General features: G+C 40.7%; 1 protein-coding gene across 1 annotated transcript in view; it reads left to right on the forward strand.

Moving 5' to 3' along the window:
• LOC117230137 (unconventional myosin-IXb) overlaps positions 1-20,972 on the forward strand; it is a 90,720-nt gene that overhangs the window by 27,070 nt on the left and 42,678 nt on the right. Inside the window, exon 4 of the mRNA XM_033487259.1 lies at positions 3,500-4,671. Within this exon, the coding sequence (XP_033343150.1) occupies positions 4,305-4,671 (367 nt within the window). The 5' untranslated portion in view covers positions 3,500-4,304. The remainder of the gene's footprint in view (positions 1-3,499; positions 4,672-20,972) is intronic.

A 20,972-nucleotide genomic window follows, 5' to 3' on the forward strand; every position in this document is an offset into this window, starting at 1 on the left:
GCGCGGTTTACACGCACACTCAGACACACGCTGAACGGCTTACACGGCCGACGAAATAAAATTATCGCGAGCGCTTTACGTTCTAAGGTAAATCTCCGGGAGAGGGGGCGAGCGGTTAAACTAACTTTCGCGTGGCCAGCGCTTTCGTTCGCTCTTTACTGCCGCGCCGGTATCGATTTACGAGAATCGAGACCTTGCCTCGCCTTCAGCGCTAAAGTTGCCGTTTAAAATTAGGACCGGATATTGGTATTTGCAAATTTTCGCAATAATAGAGAGTAGTTTTTATCTTTGACTTTTATTCACTCTAATATTGGATCTAATATTGGCTTTTTCGGGTATTAGGTTCGCTACATTTCTATTTATTCTAAATGTATCAAAGCACTTGTATAATGCTGATAGTTTCTTAAATTTCAGAATAATTTGTCTTTTGAGGATAAAGGAAAATGACAGTGGAGAACAAAGAGGCCTTTATCTATCTTCAATTTTTTTACGTTTATTACATATATGTTAATTAATCACATTCAAGTATATTACATTTCTTACAGAATTTGATACTATGAGAACGAAATGTAGAATCCGATGAAACATTAAACTTCATTGTATGTAGAGATACTTTTTGTAGCCACGGATTTTAAATCAAAGAGCGGTATTTCCGAAAATTTTCTGATAGACGTTGAATTTTTATCTCTGTTTTATCTTTCGAGGCGTGTCGACACGTGAAAAATTTGGAGAATTTCGCGGCGCACTGCTGCCAGAGAGAATCCTTTTGATTCGCAATAATCGCAAGGCAGGGAAAATATGGATCACGAGGGAAGTATAACTAGCTGCTAGTCGATCTTGGCTCTCGTCGCCCGCGGGACTTGTAAGGCAAAGGACGAAATTTATCTCGCACTAATACGCTTTAAACTCATTGGACGTAAATTTATCAGGCGGCCGTGAGGTTCCCGCGCTGTCGCCTCGGGCTCTGCTTTTCGACGTGGAGGAGAGGCGAGGTCAGAGACTCGGATGTACGAACGGAAGAGCAGCGAGCACAACACGAGCACAAGGTGTGCCTCGATCGTTAACAGTCCGAAGTTATTTTTGCAATTGTTAAAAGGGAAAAATAAGATTTGTCGATCTTTTCTTAAATTTTTTATTAAATCATCTTTTCTTCTTTCTTAATCTCTTCTAATCTCGATCTTTTCTTAAATTTCTTTAGAAGTACAAATTGCTAAGTATTATTCAAATTCACACGAAGAGTTGAAAGTTATGTCTTCGAATATTAAAACACGGTACTATTCACGTACACGTAAGTAAAAACACTTGTAGCATATTTTTTCCATATAAATCTGAGACTTACTTGTCATCCTGTATTTGCCTGGTTTTGGAAAAAGCAAGACGTTTGTACCACTTTCCGCTGGTCCCTTCATGTTCTAGGAAATTCATTGAATTATGATGATATTTTTCACACTTGTTATCTATGCATACACGAATTTTATGTACGAGATTTTTGCTGTTTCACAACGCACGATAATTTACCAAAGTAATTTACCAAACGAAAAATCGATCCCGTGGCCGTGGTCGGGTCTTCTCGGACGATCTGCGACGATTCGGTCGATTGGCCGGTTAGATTTCGTGGGAGATAGGCAAAGGAAGGCATCGATTCGATGAAACGAACGGTTTCCTGGTGTCGGAGATTCCAATCTCAATCTTTATTCGTGTATTGAACTACCGGTGGTCCCCGGATCGTCGAGTGGATCCACGAATACTGTAATTCACCGTGGGTGGCACGTGTCGAGTCACCGTACCTTCCCTCTTATTCATCGCGATGTTTATGCATCGCGGTTTAAAGCGACGTCCACACGGCGATCGAACGTATCACGGCTCCTATGGGACTTTCTGATGAATGTTTTCCGCACGATAACGAACCACAGCTCCTGGATTAACATCGAGGTAACGGTATTTCCCTACATGACGATTGAGACGATCAGGCAATCGAGAGTGGCATTTAGTACGCCTAATTGGACGTTATCGATGATCTTTGAATAATAGAAAAGGAATGATTTGTACGAAACGATAGGTTACTAAATCAGCCTGTAATTTTCAGGTCGGTGGTTAATAAATAAATTAGAGATGAAATATTTTGCGTTACTTTCCTAATACAGGGCGACACGAAAGTAGCTCGATTCGTTGAACGTTAAGAAATTATAAACTGAACGGTTTAAAATTAATTTTTGTGTTGGAAAATATTACTGGGAATAATAAAATAATAATTTGTTTAGAATTATCTTTTCTAGCAAATATATTTAATTTTAAATCGACTTACTTTAATGTTGTTATACGGTAAGAAGGTAATGTAGAACTTTCGGTGACATATCCCTGTTATTGTGTACGATTCTTAAGATATCGAAGAAGATTCCATAAACGACAATAATGTGTGTTGACGATTAAGCAGGATTAACCAAGGGCTACGGCGTGTTCGCGTGTTGTAGGACCGTCAACGCTACCGATCGGCTTGTCGCGAGACTTTTTCAGTCGAATCGACGGCGTGTTTTCGTTAATTAATGTTCTAGGTTCGTCTTACATTCTCTCTGTATGGCGATGTTGGCTAATCTTTCTCGGAAACGACGAAACAAGTTTGGCGAACTTACCTTTCGCGCAAGCTCATCATCGTTGGCAGAATCCACCGAGTTAACTAAACAAGATCATAAAACAAGAAAAAAAATGCTTTATCGATGAGCGTCCTTTTAAATGTACAAAAAGGGTTTAACAGTTGCGACGAAATTGAACGTGAAAGGAATATTGCGCGGCGTGTAAAAACTGAGCAAATGCTGGAAAATACGTCAACGCGTCGGGGTTGAATGAAAACGTGTATTGTTACTGTAACGGTGGTAACGGGACCGTTAATATGTTTATTGTTGGCCAACCCTCTAAAATGGAAATGGTTGCGCTATTAAATCGTACTGCTGTCTCCCATAATCCCATGAATATCCGCTATAACTCTTAGCATACCGTTGTTTTATTCGTGTCTCATAAACGAGGAAATGTATCAATTTCCACGCTGGGAATTCAAAGTTCTATTATTAACCGAAACGACACTTTTTATCGTTGCACCGATGAAAACAAAAAAAGCTTTCAGCAGCTGGGAAAAAGAGGCGCGTATCCGAGTCGGAATGTCATCCAATCAAAATTTGTAGCATTTTTTAAATTGAATCGCGTAGAATTCAAATTGGTGATAACTAAAGAAACGAAAACATAAAAGAGATTCGTTTACCTCGCTAAACATTCTAACGAATATTTTAAATGTTTAATACATTTCTGCATACTACGTACATTCTGTGCATTCCCAAATTTGTATATATCAAAAATTCATAAACACTCACAGTTTAGTTATTACAAACGATGATTTCTTGTAACTAAAAAAAAAAAAAAAAAAAGGACAAAGGGTCGATAGACATAGAGAAACATCAGATTCTGATGTTAAACCTGTGGCTCACAAGCGACGTCCTTCCTTTTCCAGGACACCCAGAGGACCTGTCGTCTCGTCTGGAAGAACGATGGCGCGGAAGTGTGTGAAACGTAAGCGATCTCCCTGTACCGTGGAAACACCGTTGGAAAGTCGGTTCTGGACGCGATCAACAGCGAAAGCATGGAACAGAGCGGGCAAAGCTGAGACGCAAAATGTCGAATCGGGTGAAAGCCGAGTATCAACGCTTGCGACGTGATCCGGATCGATGCCGATCTACCGGTGTGTGGACGATCGATTTCACGGAGATTACGAAACGGATGTGTTCGAATTCGAGCCACGTACCACGCTGAGTCGAACAACTCCTGGAGGAAATCTTTGAGGCTTGACTATCATCCAAGGGAGAAGGTGTGGATGCTTTCGTAGCCAATAAACCGATTCGCCGGGTGTTCGATTCAATTAGCGACCTGGGAGAAATCGAGAACGAAGGCGCCGTTGAAGCCACCTTCCTTGCCAAGTGGAAAAAAATATCTGCCAAGCAATATGCCTGCAACAACAGTGGTACGCGTGAAAGAGGTCGCGCTTCGGGCGACCGACTGCTTCCGCGATGAAATCCTATTAATCGAGATGAAATCTCATTAAGGCCGTGTCGCCCCTCTGCTCTAGGGGTGAGATCGACGAAGCAGGCCGTCACTCGCGCCGCGGAAAATTAACTGTTCGGCCGCGAACATCGCAAGAAAAGCGGCCAAGAAAGACGGAGGGAATAAAAGAAAAAGAAGCAGCTTTTGCGTGAAGCAACTTGAGACTCGTTTCCTGGCCAATTAGAAACGGTTTTCTGAGGCAAAGGGCCGGGATTAATATGTGCTTTGGACGAGTGCCGCGAGCTGGAAGTTGCCAGAGCGGCGTGAACACCGACGACAGCTGTCGAAAGGAAGACGAGGGGATCGTCGAGCGGTGCTGGTGGTCCTGGAGATCCTATCCCGCGGGAATGGGGATGCTCTTGCCCGACGAGACTTACGAGGAGCGTTCCTCGTCATCGAGACGAAGCTCCTGCCCGAATGTTCTCGCGGACATCGACGAGGTCGAGGCGGCCAAGGCTTTGGCCGCATTCAGAAAGTGCGACGAGTTCCTCAAGAGGCATGGGATCAGGCCGGAGTTCTTCTGCAGGCACAGGGAACGTCTCGCGTTACAGACTTGGCTGTTACAGAGGTCTAAGCTGTCTTCTGGTGAGTCTTAATATAGTTGTTGTTTCTTACAGAAATGTCGGAGAGGACATTGTATAGGATGATACGCAAGCCCTGATTTCAACGCTTGAAATAAAATTATTAGAAATAGTGGGATAGATAAATAAACTGTTAAATTGACACACGTGAAATGTGTCAAAAAGCAAATTAATTTTTTCAAAATTCGATGCAATTTTTAAATCAATTTCATCGATCAGTTTTGTTATTTCAAATTTATAAGGATTGTTAATTCTAAAATTAAGAAATTCTTAAAATTGTTATCGTATCATCGCACAATCACGAGAAAAATCAACTAGTAGATAGTTCTATCGCCGTGGAACATAGGAATTGCAAGCGAACAGAGTATAGGGACGATAAATCGAGTTCCATAACGTTGATCAAACTTGGTTTCATTTTATGGGACTTTATGGGATAGACATCACGATGCACCTGGCTGGCGCGAAGGCTCCGCGTTGCGGGTAATAGATTTACGTAGGAGGAACGAACAATCGCGGATGACAATTTACGGGGAACAGCGAGCGGATCGTTTCAAGCTGTTCCATGCATCGAAAATAGAAACGGTTCAATTGACCGGGATCGGGACGGGACCAGTTAAATCGACGTTTCTCGTTACTTTCACCGACTGTTATTTTGTTGCGGCGGTTTTTTCGCACAATGAAACGCATCGTTCTGGTAATTGGATATCTCTTTCTTAAAATTTATGCTTTTTCACCGACGTGAATCGTGATCACTTAGATTTATACCTGTCCGAACCGAATTCTTTAACAGATATTCTTTGCTCCTAAACTAAAACTTGAAATTACACCTTGAGTTATTTACAATCTAAAAAAAAAGTCTGTTTAACATTGAGTAATCGTGTGGAAATACCAGTATGATATACAAGGTGTCCTAGTAGTTTCTTTCTGGCAAACTTAGAGTTTCGTTAAGAGGTCATAATAAAAATACGAAATATTGGTTTCCTGTAGCTCTTGGTCCCATGTCAGAGATCGAGAAACTTTCACAGAAAAATATTGGTACACGTGGTGAACTGATTTGAGTGATTGATTGATTAAGATGGAATAGAATGAAAATCGCTTTTCTAAAGTAATGAATTTAATTTCTTCGTGCTGTCAGCTAAAACTAGAGAAACTAAAATACCTTGTGTATATTTTATATATCTATTTTTCTCTCGTACCTCATGAAAAAGAGCTCAACCTACTGATAGTCGATTAACAGCTAATCGAGTGTGGATGATCGCCAAAGTTGCCTGAAACTGTCGGTCGATTTTTGCATTGGCTAAGTGATTCGATCGATAAATAGGGGCCAACGGCATATGGAGCCTCTCTTTGATGTTAATTTCGATTTCGACGGCGGCCGGGTGCCGGCGATAATTTTGTTAGCCGGGCGTACTTAACGATCGCGGGCCCGTGAAACGCGGAAATATCGCAGTTCGTGCCGTGACCGCCGCGAGACTACCGGAGGGCATTAATTTTTGTTTTTAACGAGCTTTGCGTATTTATGCAACGGGCCGCATTAGCACAATTGATTTAATGCTGCGCATTAATCTAGCCCTGTTCAGGCTCGTGTAAATTATGATTGGAAAAGTTAATTTGTTCCCCTTCTGTTGTCGTCGACTCGGAAACTATTCTTCATTGATCAGATTTTATAGCAATTTTCATCCTACTTTCACTTCATTGTTTGTCGCGTTTTATTGTGCTTCCTTTGTTCCATTGTTTGTAGTGATTAACACATTAAGAATCGACGTGGTATTTTACTCAACATTTCATTTCCAATTGTCCTTCTCGCTTTTAATGTACGTTATTGAATTCTGTCTCTAATATCGTATTTATAAAAGGCAGTTGAAAGGATTCGCTTGATATTTCTTCCTTCATATTGATCAGACAATCTTGCAAAGAAGATTTCAATGTGGCCGTTGAAATCCTGGATAAAATTAAATTTTCATGTAAACATCTGTAATCGATTCAAAATACTAATATATAATCGCGAAACTGTGGAAACCTAAAACAAAATCATCTGAACAAATATGGATATCTCACTCTTAGAAGAAAATTTTATCATTTATCCACCTCCTCAATTAGTATTATTATCTTACTATTTGGGTTGGGCGTGACCGAGAAACAATTTTCATTTGGTCTCGTAATAGCAAGGTTTTTAAGTATCTACTATCCTTTACGGGGTAAGAATGTTTATGGAGATAAAGTATGCGGCGAAGAAAGAATGTAATTAAACCATAAAGAGCGCCAGTTGCGTTCTTACGGTTTCGCGTTTTTACGCGCAAAATTTAATGCGAATGGATTACGCGCAAACGCGAGCAACGTCTGCACGTTACGAAAACGTAACCGCTTCCGGTTATCTCAAGAGGTGAGCTGTTGCCTGTTTAGAAACAACCTCTGAAAACTTTTACACGGTAATAAATATTGCTGTTACACTGAGTTTTCCGCGTAATTCGGAAAGCTTTCGCAACTCGAAATTGGAATTAAGTCGTTCCCGAAGACTACTATATTCGATTTTTCTTCCTCCCTCAAAATTGTAACGTAAACCTTTCCCTTCTGTCATCTTTCTAGCCAGTCTAAATAACGTATTCATCAGAAGTTTCGAAGCTTTCTATATCTCCCAACGATTATCTCTCGTAGAATCGCTTCATCATGCAAATAAGTGTTTAGCTCGTCGACAATAATTGACAACGCAATTCCCATGTGGCATAATGTTTCGAAATCGGATCGATCAGCGTAAATACGATGTGTTTGTTCGTTCTCTATGTCTGAACGCGACAAATTATGGAACTCAGCACCTCGAGCCATTACACCTTGTATTTCGAGCAAGCGTTAGTTTAAGAGGCGATGTTACATCATCATCGCGACGCCAGTTAATGTATCAAAGAGCTAGTTGAACGCGGTAACATTCCCGGTAATCTTGTCTGACGCCTAGAACGAATACTCAGAGTGAATACAGAAAGTTCCGTGCCGGATCTGGTGTCATTAAAATGCCTCCTTTCTGGCGAACTGCGTATTAACAACTTTCATGTCATACGTACTTATTGTTGGTCGTACATGTTAAATTTACTATTCACCCTGTTCTGAGCATAAGTAGTTCTGTTATGATGTATTATTATCGTTTGGTTTGAAATTGATTAATTTGAAAATGGGGTCAAACGAACCGAGAACGTAAACACAGAATATAACAATCTCCTATCATCATAAGTCACTTTTGTTATCTTATGTTCCGCTTTCGATATTGTTTCGTAACGGAACTAACACAGTGCTATCTGAGAGTCTTGGACCACTTACGTTTAATCTAATTTACGTTTAAATTAAATTTATGTGTTAATTTATATGTTGTATATTAATTTATATGTTGTAATTTATATGTTCTTTTTTTACCTATATCACTGCATAGTGTATCGCTATAAATTTGAAGGAAAATTCAATTTTCGCGTAGCCTCTTTATCTCTTAATAACAGCATCTGGACTTTTCATGCAAAGCTTTCCTATAATTATACCGTTCTTTTATTATTTCCTCTAATTTTTTAATAATTTTTACGTGCCATATAAGAAGATTCGTCTATCTCTCGGTCCGTTTCTTCTTCGAGTTCTATCCGAATAATTTCAAGCGCGTATACTGTACCTGCATTACTCTCTTAGCTAAAGGAAGAAATCAATGAGGTAGATAGAGGAGATTCTTCGTTCTGATTCGAAATCTCATTATCGTTGCGCCAAGTTCTCTCGGATGCTCTCTAAGATAGCTAGCCAGGTGCGTAGATCAAGAGATAAGTTTTCTTCCCTTTAATCACGGACAAGGTAAACTTTTCTTTTCAACCAGTCAGTCGAAAACAGAAGGTCCCGCCGTTCTTTAACCGTGCAAGAGTAACTGGCGGCGTGTTCTCAAGGAGCTGCAACTTTTCAAAAGTTTCTTAACGATCAAATCATCGGGTATCAGGGTTCGCTCATCTTCCGCGTGCATTCGAATTCTCCGGCGGAAGTCCGTCGTTCCACCCTCGAACCATTCAAAGATCTTTTGCTCTCCCTTTCGCGAGACAACATCCTGAACGTTTAATTAAATATTCATTCCTCGAGACTCGGTAGTATCTGCTCGAAAAATCAGCCCCTTTGTCTATAGTCGAATTATCTAACTGTGTAGAAAGCAATAGTCCGCTAGAGTTTGAGCTCGTGTCCTTCATTCACTTCGATTCTCGTGTCTTTATATCTTTGCTAAATTGATGAGTATTAAATAATTTTTTGGAAATTGTCGGAATCAGAGGACTAATGAACTTTCTATAATTTCTAACTGGCGGACTCGAGATAAACTTCCCTTTCAGTTGTTCTAGGGTTAATTCTCAAAAGCAGAACGCTAGATTAATTTTGATTCGAATATTTCAAGTTTATCTTTCCTAAGCCTCATCGATAAAAGATCTAATTTTATTATTATATTGAGATATGAAAAGTATATTAATTCGGTTCTGTGCCTTGTTACTATAAATGTTCAACGCTTTTGACAGCCACCATCCTCCGGGCAAGGGTTGATACGATTCGATTGTGTTATATGCTATCCACCAATTCCTCGCCGGATTGGAAAGAAAATGAAACCTGCCGATTACCACAACGTGGAATACGCAATTACGAGTAAATTCCGTGGTGACATTCGGTTGTTTTCCAGATCAGAAAATAAAGGCTGCGTAATTACGAGGATGGCATTACACCGTGTTTTACAATCAACGTAATCACAACTCGCTCGTAGCCAAAAACGATCGAACAATTACCGTTCGCGTATCGGAGTCCTCGTTTTATCATATTAATCGTCGAAGCACGTTTCATGAAAATGCTTTCTAGTCGTGTATTATTTTCCAATCTCGCGACGTTTGTTTATTACTCACCCCCCTCTTGAAAATCGAATAGCGAATCATTTGCCATTCCCTTTTCGTTTCTAAAATAGACAACGCTTCCGTCTCGCCCTTAACTTTCTTCATGCAACTTGTTCCATTTGTCGCCGTTGTCGTATCGCGTCAGCAAGTCACGCGGACAGAATCACGCCAGTGCACTGGCACTCTGGTGATAAAAGAACGGGCGGATATAACCTGTAAACGGAGGAACATGGTGCAGGCAAAAAAAAAAATTTGATAAAGCACCGGCAATTTTATACAGCGGCCCCCATTGAATATTCCGCGCGCGACGCGCTCGAAACATTTCGAGTTTATCGGTTTATGCCGCGAAATTGATCGGGTCACCGTGAAGATTTACGTTGTTCGCTAATTCCGCTGCGGTGATCGATTCGACGCGATTTCCGGTCGAGGAACGTTGAGGAATAGCTGGCGGTAATATGATTATTTCCATAGGATTTTTAACACTTTTAACTGGGTCGCTTTTTAACCAGGCTCTGTTAGACGTCACGGAATTAAAAATTAATAAAGATAAATGAACACCTGGCTAGATTGCTTTTAATCCTAAACTAGCGAGGGTAAATATAATTTATCTCTCCTACATTTTTATAATATTCCACGATATCATTGTTGGTACTTTTATCAAAATTGCATCGCGTTTGAGATTAATCGTCTCGACTCGACAGATCAGATGCTAAGCTTCTCGATGTATTACTAAACGAAGTTTTCGGTTCGTGTGAGATAGCCCGATGGTAGAACGAACGTCACTCTGGACGGACAGGCTAATTGGAGAATTCAACGGAACGATCAGCAATCAAAGACAGTAACGCGAAATCGTGGGCCGTGAAACGGTCACGTAAACTTATGTTCACCTGGTGTCAGTCGTGGATTCACGTAATTAGCGTGCTCGCTGGTAATGAAACCCCCATTATGGGCTGGGCCGTCGGTTAATTAGGTTGCACGTTGATTTATTGCGATCGTGAGGTGTTCGGATGATAGAGGCGCGTGGTTGCATCCTACGCGTCGCTTCCTTCCATTGAAATATAAGGGAAAACACAAAAGAGTCGTTTGTCTCGTAATTGAAAGCGTTGCGATGACGGTGCCTCGTTTGGTGTTCTTCGTTGGTGAACAAGAGGGTAATAAGTTGCAGTTACGCAATGGCAGATGAGTATTAAGATTGATTTCTCAAGTAGAAATAGGATCCGTTGGAGGATCCTATTCTATAAGTAGAACAGTGCAGGCCGTCGCCGGTTAATGAGTATCTTGACAAGTTAAAAGTATTTTTAACAAGTTTCCGCGATGAGGGTCGAGTGTACTCCAACGAAATTAAAAGTAATCATTTCGAAAATATTTATCGAGAAAACACTCGAACTGTGCTTCGTTCGACGAAATAAGCAGCTACTTCTGAAAATACAGCACCGTGCAAAGTTTTATTAGTGAATCCTTGATTTATGACTTTTTTTTTTTAGAAATGCTTCGAATATACAGAAAATGAGTTAGAAAATTGCCGAGGAAAAAAATTGCTTGACAAAACTTTTTTTTCTTCGAGCTATTTGTTAGCTGGTTAAGAAATGACCCATTCTTGGACAATTATTTTTTTTAGATATAACAATGGAATTGAAATAAAACGTCTCACGTTTTTACGTTCTTATATTCCACCGCAACATTTCTATTTGTTAGGTCTAAGACCTTTATACAGTACCGTATGTCTCGTACTACAAAGCGCGATCGATATATCGAATAAAAATGACCGTACCAGAAAAGAGAAGAAATTTTTGGCAGATTGCCACGTCAACGAAAGGAAACATCGTTGACCAGTTGGCTGCACAACAGGTCTTGAATTTACTTAGCCGTGCGATAAATCATAGCGTGCGCTTCTCTCTGTATCGCTGAGGGCTTCTAAGCATCGTTCTCGCGCGCACGCGTTCTCATTCTCAGATTTATTCGGGCAAAGTTATGGACATATTTGTTGTGAAAATTGATATTTCGAGCGCGGCGGCGGGACTGTTTGACGCTGTCTCGCGCGTCGTGTCCACCAACCGAGACGAATAAAATCAATTTCCGGGTCCATTGAGCGTCCGTCATGTCGGTTCTGCGTGCGGAAGGATGCACGTGATCGCCTTTTCCTACGCTTCGCTACGCTTTTATAATAATTTATCGTAGCTTCCGGGCTTCGTCAGGCGTTATGGTTATCGGTATGCAACCATAATGAACACCATGTCCAAGGATTTTTACGTACAATTTTCGAGTTTAATCGGAACTCTTTATGGCGCAAAGAGACGATAAGTCGAGCAGCAATCTTTTGCGGTTGCAAATTATTAAATAAACCAACTGTGGTTTTAAGTAATAATATATGTTAAACATGTATTAATTAATAATATATATCATACATGTGGAATATACATATAGTACAATTTGAAATTACGTGTATTAAGCATGTGAATTAAAAATCACGAAATTGTGGAAAAAGATTTCATAATAATATATATATAATATAATATAATATTATATAATATATATAATATAATATAATATTATATAATATATATAATATAATAATAATATATATTCAAACTCATGTGTAAAGTTTTATAACACAGAAAGAAGTATCGTTTATTAATATACAGCATTATAGGTACCGAGAAATGGATTTATAATCGACATATTAATTTTAATTATTAATGTGTCTACAATATCTATAGTAGCCCCAGTATTAAACCAACTAACCACTCTGAACAATTTCATGCAGGAAATTATCGTGATACATACTAGAACTGATCGTACAACATTGTTAGATTGAGAAACAAGGAACGTATGAAAAACATGATTGTCGGCTTAATCCGATATTAAATTGAAATGCGTCGATTCAAGGCGTTTATCCTGCTCAACGAACTATGTGTTCTGCCTGCGACCACGCGAAATAGGGATTAGTCGGTCGAGTCGTGAATTATTTTAACGACGCGATATAGGGGATCGGGCAACGGTTCTATTATAGGATTGTCGCAGAGTTGAATGCCGTGGATTTCTCTTTGTCTGGTTTTGGTGTTGCCATTGATTCGTTGAAAAGATAAACCTCGTGAAATCCAAATGGAAGCTTCCTCGTATCGTGCACGAGAATCTCGAGATCCTTTAAAATCCGTCGTTTACCGTGGATCATCGAGCAATTTCTCAACAAAAGGAACATTTGTTGCGATCGGTGAATACCCATCATAAGGATCGTTGAAACAATTATGACTGCGAGCGTGACGATTTTATGGATGACGTTTATTTCGAGGTTCTTTTAATTATCACGCGGAACCGAAGTTAATCGAAGACAGCCCTGTTAGGTCTATTTTATTTTTGGTCGCCTTTACAATTTCTTTCTCCAATCGATTGATATTGTTGAGTTTTGCTTTTTAGCATTGCCATTGCGAAGAGAAATTCCAAAAATTTGCTTAATATTTCTTTTCCCATTATATATTTTTTCTTTCGCTGATATAAATTTTATAATATAATTTCACGAAGTATAAAAAGATTGAAATATCTTTTTCAAGTTATGGAAATTCCTCCACGCGCCTCTGATTTGTGTAGTAAGCTTTTATGAAATATCGTGATACATTTTTTTGAACCTTGTCAGAATAATATGTAAATTATTTTATCTATATTCCCCAGGTATATTGCGTTGTCGTATAATTTCGTTACAGTTAACGAACTCTTTCCTGATTATCGTAGCTATTCCTCGTGTAATTGTGTGAAAAGGGAAAGACCTATTACCTTTGAAAACCAATCCTCGGCCAAAGGTCGCATATTCGAAAATTTTCCACTGACCAAGGAGAGGAATTTGTTCTCGCCGATCGCGAGGCGAAAAGTTGAAATAAAGTGAGAAATTCTCGCGGCAATCGTGTCTCAGGATAATATTGATCGCGGAATACTGGCGCGGCGCTAGGATTAAATATTTGACGACGACTTTCTATCCACGGCCAGATTCTTTATTTGGGCTTCGATAACGGTGTTTGTCCGAGGAACGGGGATTAAAAGTGGCGTCCGTACAAATTGTAATTACACGATTAAATTACTCGTGGTTTCTTTCATTTTTCGTCCCTCTTGAATTTATCGTAAGAATCAAGGGTTGATTTACTTCGAAAACAGACCGACTTCCAAGCAGGAAGTCTGCGATCTGCTTTTTTACAAACTCAAGATGACTTCGCATAGATTATGTCGTAGCTATCGCAACCAACCGTATGTTACCCTTTTAACACGTTATGGAGATATCTGGCGTTTTGTATTTCACAGTCAGGGGTTTTTAGATTTTTATCGCTTTTTCATTAATAATCTTGCAATATAATCCACTCCTTTTTGTTTTAACTATTTCTAAAGGCGCTAGCTTTTTCTTAAATATATCATATTTCGATGTTAAATTAAAATCTGCTTTTACTTACTTTTAAACGAAACAACAAGCGATTTCGAAATATTTCATATAACAAAATTACTATCTACCGATCATAATAAATATCGATAATAAAATGGCCACAATGCGTTGAATTTCAATCTGTCAGGATATTATGTTGGTTGCCGTTGTTCCGATGGTTTGGTCGCGAGGGGTTGGTCTTTTCTTCGAAAAAGAGACTTAGACGGACGAGCTCCCCTAGGAAAGAGAGAAAAGAAAGAAGGGCGAGGATGGAAATTTCATCGGGATTTATTAGCCACGGGAAATCGACTGGGGCTCGTAATGACCGAGGCATTACTAATGGAGCGCGAGGGGGGTAAAAAAGGGCGGAACTGGCTGCCAACGTAACAACGCTGATGCAAAAGCGAACAAAATGCCGTCAGGTGTTGCACCCATAAATCACACCGCGTACGTACCACCTTTCTCAGTCTTCGTCGTGACGTGGCGCGGCACATTGCCGCTGTTTCGCGGCGCGTTGCATCGGCCACCGATGAATTCGATAAATAAAACATGCACTGGGAACCGGGTCACCTCGGCTTCAAGCACAGATTTCCGCGCTGATGGTCTTGGTCTTAATTTAACTACGTGGTCTTTTCATACTACAAATTTTATCTTACATCGTGTAACGTCATTCAAAATTTAACAGCTTGTATTCTTTCGCTGATTGAATTTTTTTACCAACATCGACTTCTTTTGACGAGTTATACATGTATAAAGAAGCTTTAGTTCCTAACGATGTATATTTTATTCTATACACAAAATGTATTCCCCATGAATCAAAATTTACCACGCACCAGTTAACTATTCAAAACGCACCTGTAAAATTCGCTTTTCTACACTTTTGGTAGTGGTTGTCAGTACTTTGAAACATTAGAGAAGTGTACACATTTTCGACCGCAATTCATAATTCTATTAAACTGACCGAAAAAAAGAGAGGACTATTTTATGATGGTGGTATAACGCTTGATATTTTTTTAATTTTTGCAACGTTCCCACTTTATAATATTTTTCAATATTTAAATTGTACTGCTTTCGCGTAATTTTGAGTATTTTTTCACCTGCTATTCTTGTGCAATCGTCTATTTCAAGAGTAGATGTAATTTTGTTTTTATATGGACACGAGGCACGACTTCATTTCCATCGGTGACGTCTCGAAATTGCTGATTTAACATCGTCTATGAAATACTCGTTCCGCGTTTCGCCAACGGCCGCCTAATGTAAATGTATGATAACCACGATAGAAAGTGTCTCTCACCCTCTAGCTCGTGTTATTCAACGGACCGTCGTGAATAGGAGGCAGACGTTCGTCGCGTAAATAGGTTCGCGCGGTGTAATACGCTCGCGCGTTACATGGGTCACGTTACGTGAAAGAATTTACAGCTGGACGAAAACCAGTGCAAGAACACGTGGAGGGGGAACCGGAAAATCGATTCGTGTTTCGGCATCGCGAATTTTATTCTACGAGACATTAACATTTTTTTCCAAGAAAATACTAGATCGTACGTCTGTATTCTTTGATCAAAGTAAATATATTTTCTACTTCTCACCAGAATGAGTTTACTAATTGGAACAAATCGAGATACGATGTTTTCGATACTGATTTTTAAAATTATCGTTCTTTCAGATCGTATACAATTTTCATACGGCTGATCAGCACTTTGGTTCGAACGATGGTACTGCTAGAAGAAAATTTAAAAGCTTAACGATAGATAATAAGTTTACTAGTAGCACTCTCTTTAATTTGACCGCAGAGTAATTGAATTTCAATTCATAAAGAAAGAGTAGTAAAAAAATCCAACGCTTCAACCTTTCAAAATTCAACATATCAAGCGAAAGATACAGAGAAATTTTATATAAATCATATTGCAGGGGCACGATTTCACTCAGGCCTTGATATTTCGCGTATTAAAATTAAAATTTAACTTTTCCTAAATAAATCAGACGAAAAGAATTTACATAATTTACCCTGACGATTCTCGCGTTGTTGCGAACTTTCCAGCGACTCTACGAACACTCGATAATTCCACGACGTTTGAAACAGTAGCGTTTCACCAGCGAATCGGCAATAAATCGCACGCGATCTCGTAGCTCGGAGTCGAGGGTCGCTATTGACCAGAGAGAGTTCTCGTGGCGGAGGGACGATTGCATGGTGAAGTCCCACGCACGTCGTTCGTATCATTAATCAGGGAATGCCTAGGGACGAGAAGTTTCGTCGCCCGAGCGACGGAACCTTATCTCGGACGGCGTAATTTTTAAGGGAACCATCGGTAATTACAAGGCATTATGAAGCATCGATGCGAGCCGCGGCCTCGTTATAAATCAAGACGGATTCAACGCGCGTCCCGTGCGCGAGAACCGAGACTCCTACGAACCGGAGAGATAAATCACTATGGCGGGCCGTAGCTGTGCCATTCAGGAGGAATGGTAAGGGAAGGGAGTTTGAGGTCGACGAGTCTCTTTTAAAATTCGTCGATTTCCTATATACTAACACGATGGTGGACGTCGAACTCGACTACTCGCGTTTTATCTGCTTTATCAGGTTTTCAATGGGACGTCCGATACGGTGCCATTGTTCGGGCATAATTAGATCGTTGGCCCGCCGGATCCGCGTGTATTTATTGCCTTCTATGCGCCACGCTTGGCCTGCAGGTGGTGTGGTATCGCGTGTGTACGCGTGTGTGAGCACGCGAAACACAGGGCCCGGTCACGGCAAACGGCAGGCGATAACTCAGCCAGCAGGTATATAATTATCAAACTGCGTAATTGTTAATTATTGTGCCATTGTTGGCGACCGGTAATTAATGCGGTGCCAAACTCCCTCGGTACGTGTCTCACGCGATCGCACGATTGATCGGCGGACTCTTGCCGCATCCGCCCTCGAACGACCGTTAAGTGCAGGGGAATGGAAGAAAGTTAAACAGTTTCTTCTCATTTCACGCAATAGTCGTGGAAAATAATGGATGCATATATTTCCTTGCGTTCCTTCTATCAATGATAATGTTATTTGCTACGGTACTTGCCTATTGAGAACTATAAAATAGCGTGATACCGTGATGAATTAGCATTTTTAGATAATTTAAGTATTAGTAATTTGATTTGATTCAGTCGTTCCGACAGAAATGAAACAAGTTCGATGGTCACATTTACTAATGTCACGACCTTGATGACTTTTCAGTGATTTTCAAGTAATGTTTAAATTGTTGGTAACGCGTCCTAGATAATTCTGTATAACTTTCGAGTTGGTTGCAACCTCGATAAAACAGCCCCTTTGAAACCATCTTCAGTCTGCACTTGTTTTTACCCTACCGGTCTCATTCATATTAAGTTATATCATGTACATCTAATCTTTTAAATCTCGGGCTACTATCGGGTTAGACGTATTTTATGGTCTGTAAGATTTCACTTTCTACTTCATTTATCGAGTCCTGATCTTGGTTTTCTCGGGTCATAATACATGCAGGTAGCTGTGCGTCGTGGTGGTACCCGCGGAAAATAAATCCTATTGGTGGGCGGGCGGATACGATCGATCATTCCCGCTAATTAATTCATCCGTCAATTAGTAACGGCGCTATGTGTGCGTGGAACCACTCTCGCGCCTAAGAGGTCTGACCACGTGAAGCTACAGTTGGAAGAAACGAGCGGTCTGGAGGGACAGAGAGGGGTGTCGAGGGTAAGAGAGAAAAAAAAGGGGTGCAAGGCACCGCCACTTCGAGAATTTAATTAAACCAAAAGGAGACGACGAAGGGTAAGGCGATACAGGTTCGCAAGAAGCCTCCATCGACTTGCCTTCTTAATGGTCTTCTCGCTATACCGTGCGACGAAAACTTGCAACCCTAGCTTCCCCTATTCACCCTCCTTTCATTTTCCTTTTTCTTTGCCTCGCGAAACGATACCGTTCTTTTAGTTGTTTAACGTTCGTAGATGCGTGCCGTCCTCCTCCTCCTCCTCCTTCTTGAATTTGTTCTACACTCGGTTGATAAAGTTCACTCAAGTTCGCTAGGACATTTCTTATTCAAATTGTTCCCGATTTGCCGCTGCAAACTTGGCGAATCTCTCGCTGGAAGTATACCGGTATAAAAGTCATTGACCCAAGTTAAGAAGGGGTTGTATGAATCTCTTTGTCGGTAGGGATCTGCGAGTAAAATGTTGCCCCGATAACGATACGTTTAAAAAGATTGTTTTTCTCTATCTACTTACTTATACAGTGTCGTAGAAATATACACTCGATGATATCTATTACGTTTTTTTAGTGGTGTGTATCGCGTGTGCTTAGAAAAGTACGTGTCTAACTGTATTCCTTGCATGTTACATAATATATTTGGTGATATCTAACAATCTTCTCGCCCATGTATTGGTCAATGTCTTGCCGTGTGATATGTCCGATAATGTACTCCGACAGGTGCATACTTGTCAAAGCCTTGGCTTGTGTCCTCTACAATATACATTTTCTCCTATCATTCTATCTCTTCTACCTCGTATCTCTTTCCCTCCCGCTTAACATAGAGACGTGGCTCGTAGACTGTTTTCCATAACTCTCTAAAATTCTCTTTTTCCGAGGAAAACTCTATGTCTAGAATTTTCATTAGATAGCACGTTATTCCGTTACCCTGACGCTTCATCGTTTCATTTTAACATGTAATAACTAAAAACTTACCAACTCAACGTTCTCATAATAGCATGCACTCACGTAACGAAGTATTAAACCCTGAAACCCTGTGTCGAGACGCGTCTATTTAGATTCAAAGGAACGGCGCGCAGTTTTTATCGACAGGCTGACCTGATAATTAATTATCGTTCGATGGATATTACACCGGTTCTCCCCCGCGCCACTCTATTTTCCTCGGCCTATCCGGTTTACAATGCAACAACTGCCGGTACCGGAAATAAATCACGGCGTTTTCGCCCGGCCGTGGCTGGTCATTAGTCATTAGCGTGTCGCTTATTACGATTCTCTCGCAGTTGTACTGCCTGCTAAGGAGTTCAATAAATTATAATTAGATCAGGCGAGACAAGGGGTGGACGGGCTTTATAACGCCTGGATCGTTGGTTGATTCGCAGCTTCCGAGTGCATTACCGACGCCTCTGTACTCTCAACAGATATAAATCACTATCGTAATGTTACACGTTGCCGACTGGCCACCGTGACTGCTCGAGTAAAGGCTTCTTTCTTCGCTCCCCTTCTACTAACGGCCATCTCCTTTTCTCCAGCTTCAACTGCCACTATCAGATCGGTGGCACCTCGTTACTACTCGACTTCGCTCCGTCCGACGTTCGCTCTTAATTGATTTGAAAATTGCGATCGTCGAGCTTCTCGGAGACGTCGAAAAGTGGCCTCATAACACGCGATCCGACTTTCCCTCGTTTCGTCGCGAGATAAGCTCGCTGACAGAGACTATTGTTCGCTCTTACGATGATTTTTTCATCCCTCTTCCCTTATGTTTGATGGCTGCCAACAGGATTACAGTATTTTAATAAAATCGTGTTCGCCGTTATTGTCTGCCAACAACCAATTCGAGTGTAAAGATTCTTCTCGACGAACGTGACAAATTATTTTAAATTCCCCGTGGCACGATTTATCATTCAGTTAATATCTCACGTTCATCTTGGGGCTTACGAAGTTGCGATTTTGGCGAACGATTGGTACATTTGTGAACGATAATTGATCAGGGTATTAGAGGAGGAGGGATTCGCGACTCAGGACAGGCTTAATCGAATGCAGATTAAAGTTCGCATCGCCGAGCGAAATTAGTTTTCACCGCTAACAGCATCATCGGGAACGGGGCTGCGTGACACGTTCATAAAGTTGGAGCAAAAACGAACGAATTTGGCGTGGATCCAGCGGCTTCCATCGGCCTTTTCCATATAAATCATCCCGGTACGTATCCCCTGCGATATCAGCGAGGGATTTGAAATAAAAAAAATTTTAAAAGAGAAAAGAAAAGAGAAGCGGGGAAGGTCGCACGAACTTGGAACAATGAAAGCGAAGTGTAACGCAATCGAAACCGTGGTGCAGCTGGTTAATCTGCGTCGTATATCTGAGGGAATCATCAAAATGACTCGGAGGCCTCCATCCACTATGCATAGACGCGTCTCGATCCGCGGTTATACGAATCTCATTTTCTCCTATAGCCACCATAGCTTCTCGTCTGACCGAGATAAGCGGTGTACTCGTTGAATCCTTAAGGATGCGCCTTGTGAAGCCTTGGCGAACCTTAAACGAGGAAGAAACGGGGCAGATAAGAGGGGCCGGGATCGTTTCGAGCTATCCTAAGGCACGTTCGTCGAAACACGGCCTCGTAATATTAATAGCGAGGGCCGTTTCTCTCTTCGGCCCTTTCCGATATCGTTCCCGGCAATTTTCGTAATCCGCGATACGGAGCTCCTCCAACTCGGTAAATATCAAAGCACTCCCCGGTTTTCTGATAGCCCCTGATCCCAACGTCCGTTTCACGCGAACTTGTCTATCGAAGGTATCGAAACTCTGGGGATTTAGTTCGAATGCTCGTCGTCTCCTAATTCGACGATGTAGGAGATCCTTCGATCCTTGTTACTGGATTAGAATATTGGTTTGAATTGATTTAGATCACTGGCATTGGCGATAATCTGTTTGTTTCCTTCATTTCATGAATGAAGTTTGGATGTTTTAAGGACATTTTTCGTTTTTCTACGCTTTTTCGTTTCCCTTCATACATCAGCTTTCTTCACTATAAGGTTTCATATGTCGAATACTTTTTGTCTACTAAGGATCAATGTGTGTATGAAATATTACGTTGACGCAACATTTTATTTGCACTATTATTTTCTTCCAATTTACATTATTGCTACAATGTAAAACAATTATTCTAATCGAATATGGTTTGAACTTATGTATTTGCTTCTAAATGATACTTATCTAAATTTTATATAACAGTAGTCAGCGTTATTCTCGTCTCACCGATGTTATCTTGTATTATGCAAGATATTTTACACGCAAAATCGATCAGG

The sequence above is a fragment of the Bombus vosnesenskii genome, unplaced genomic scaffold (assembly GCF_011952255.1).
Source record: "Bombus vosnesenskii isolate JDL3184/JDL3185 unplaced genomic scaffold, Bvos_JDL3184-5_v1.1 scf7180000013266, whole genome shotgun sequence".
Lineage (NCBI taxonomy): Eukaryota > Metazoa > Arthropoda > Insecta > Hymenoptera > Apidae > Bombus > Bombus vosnesenskii.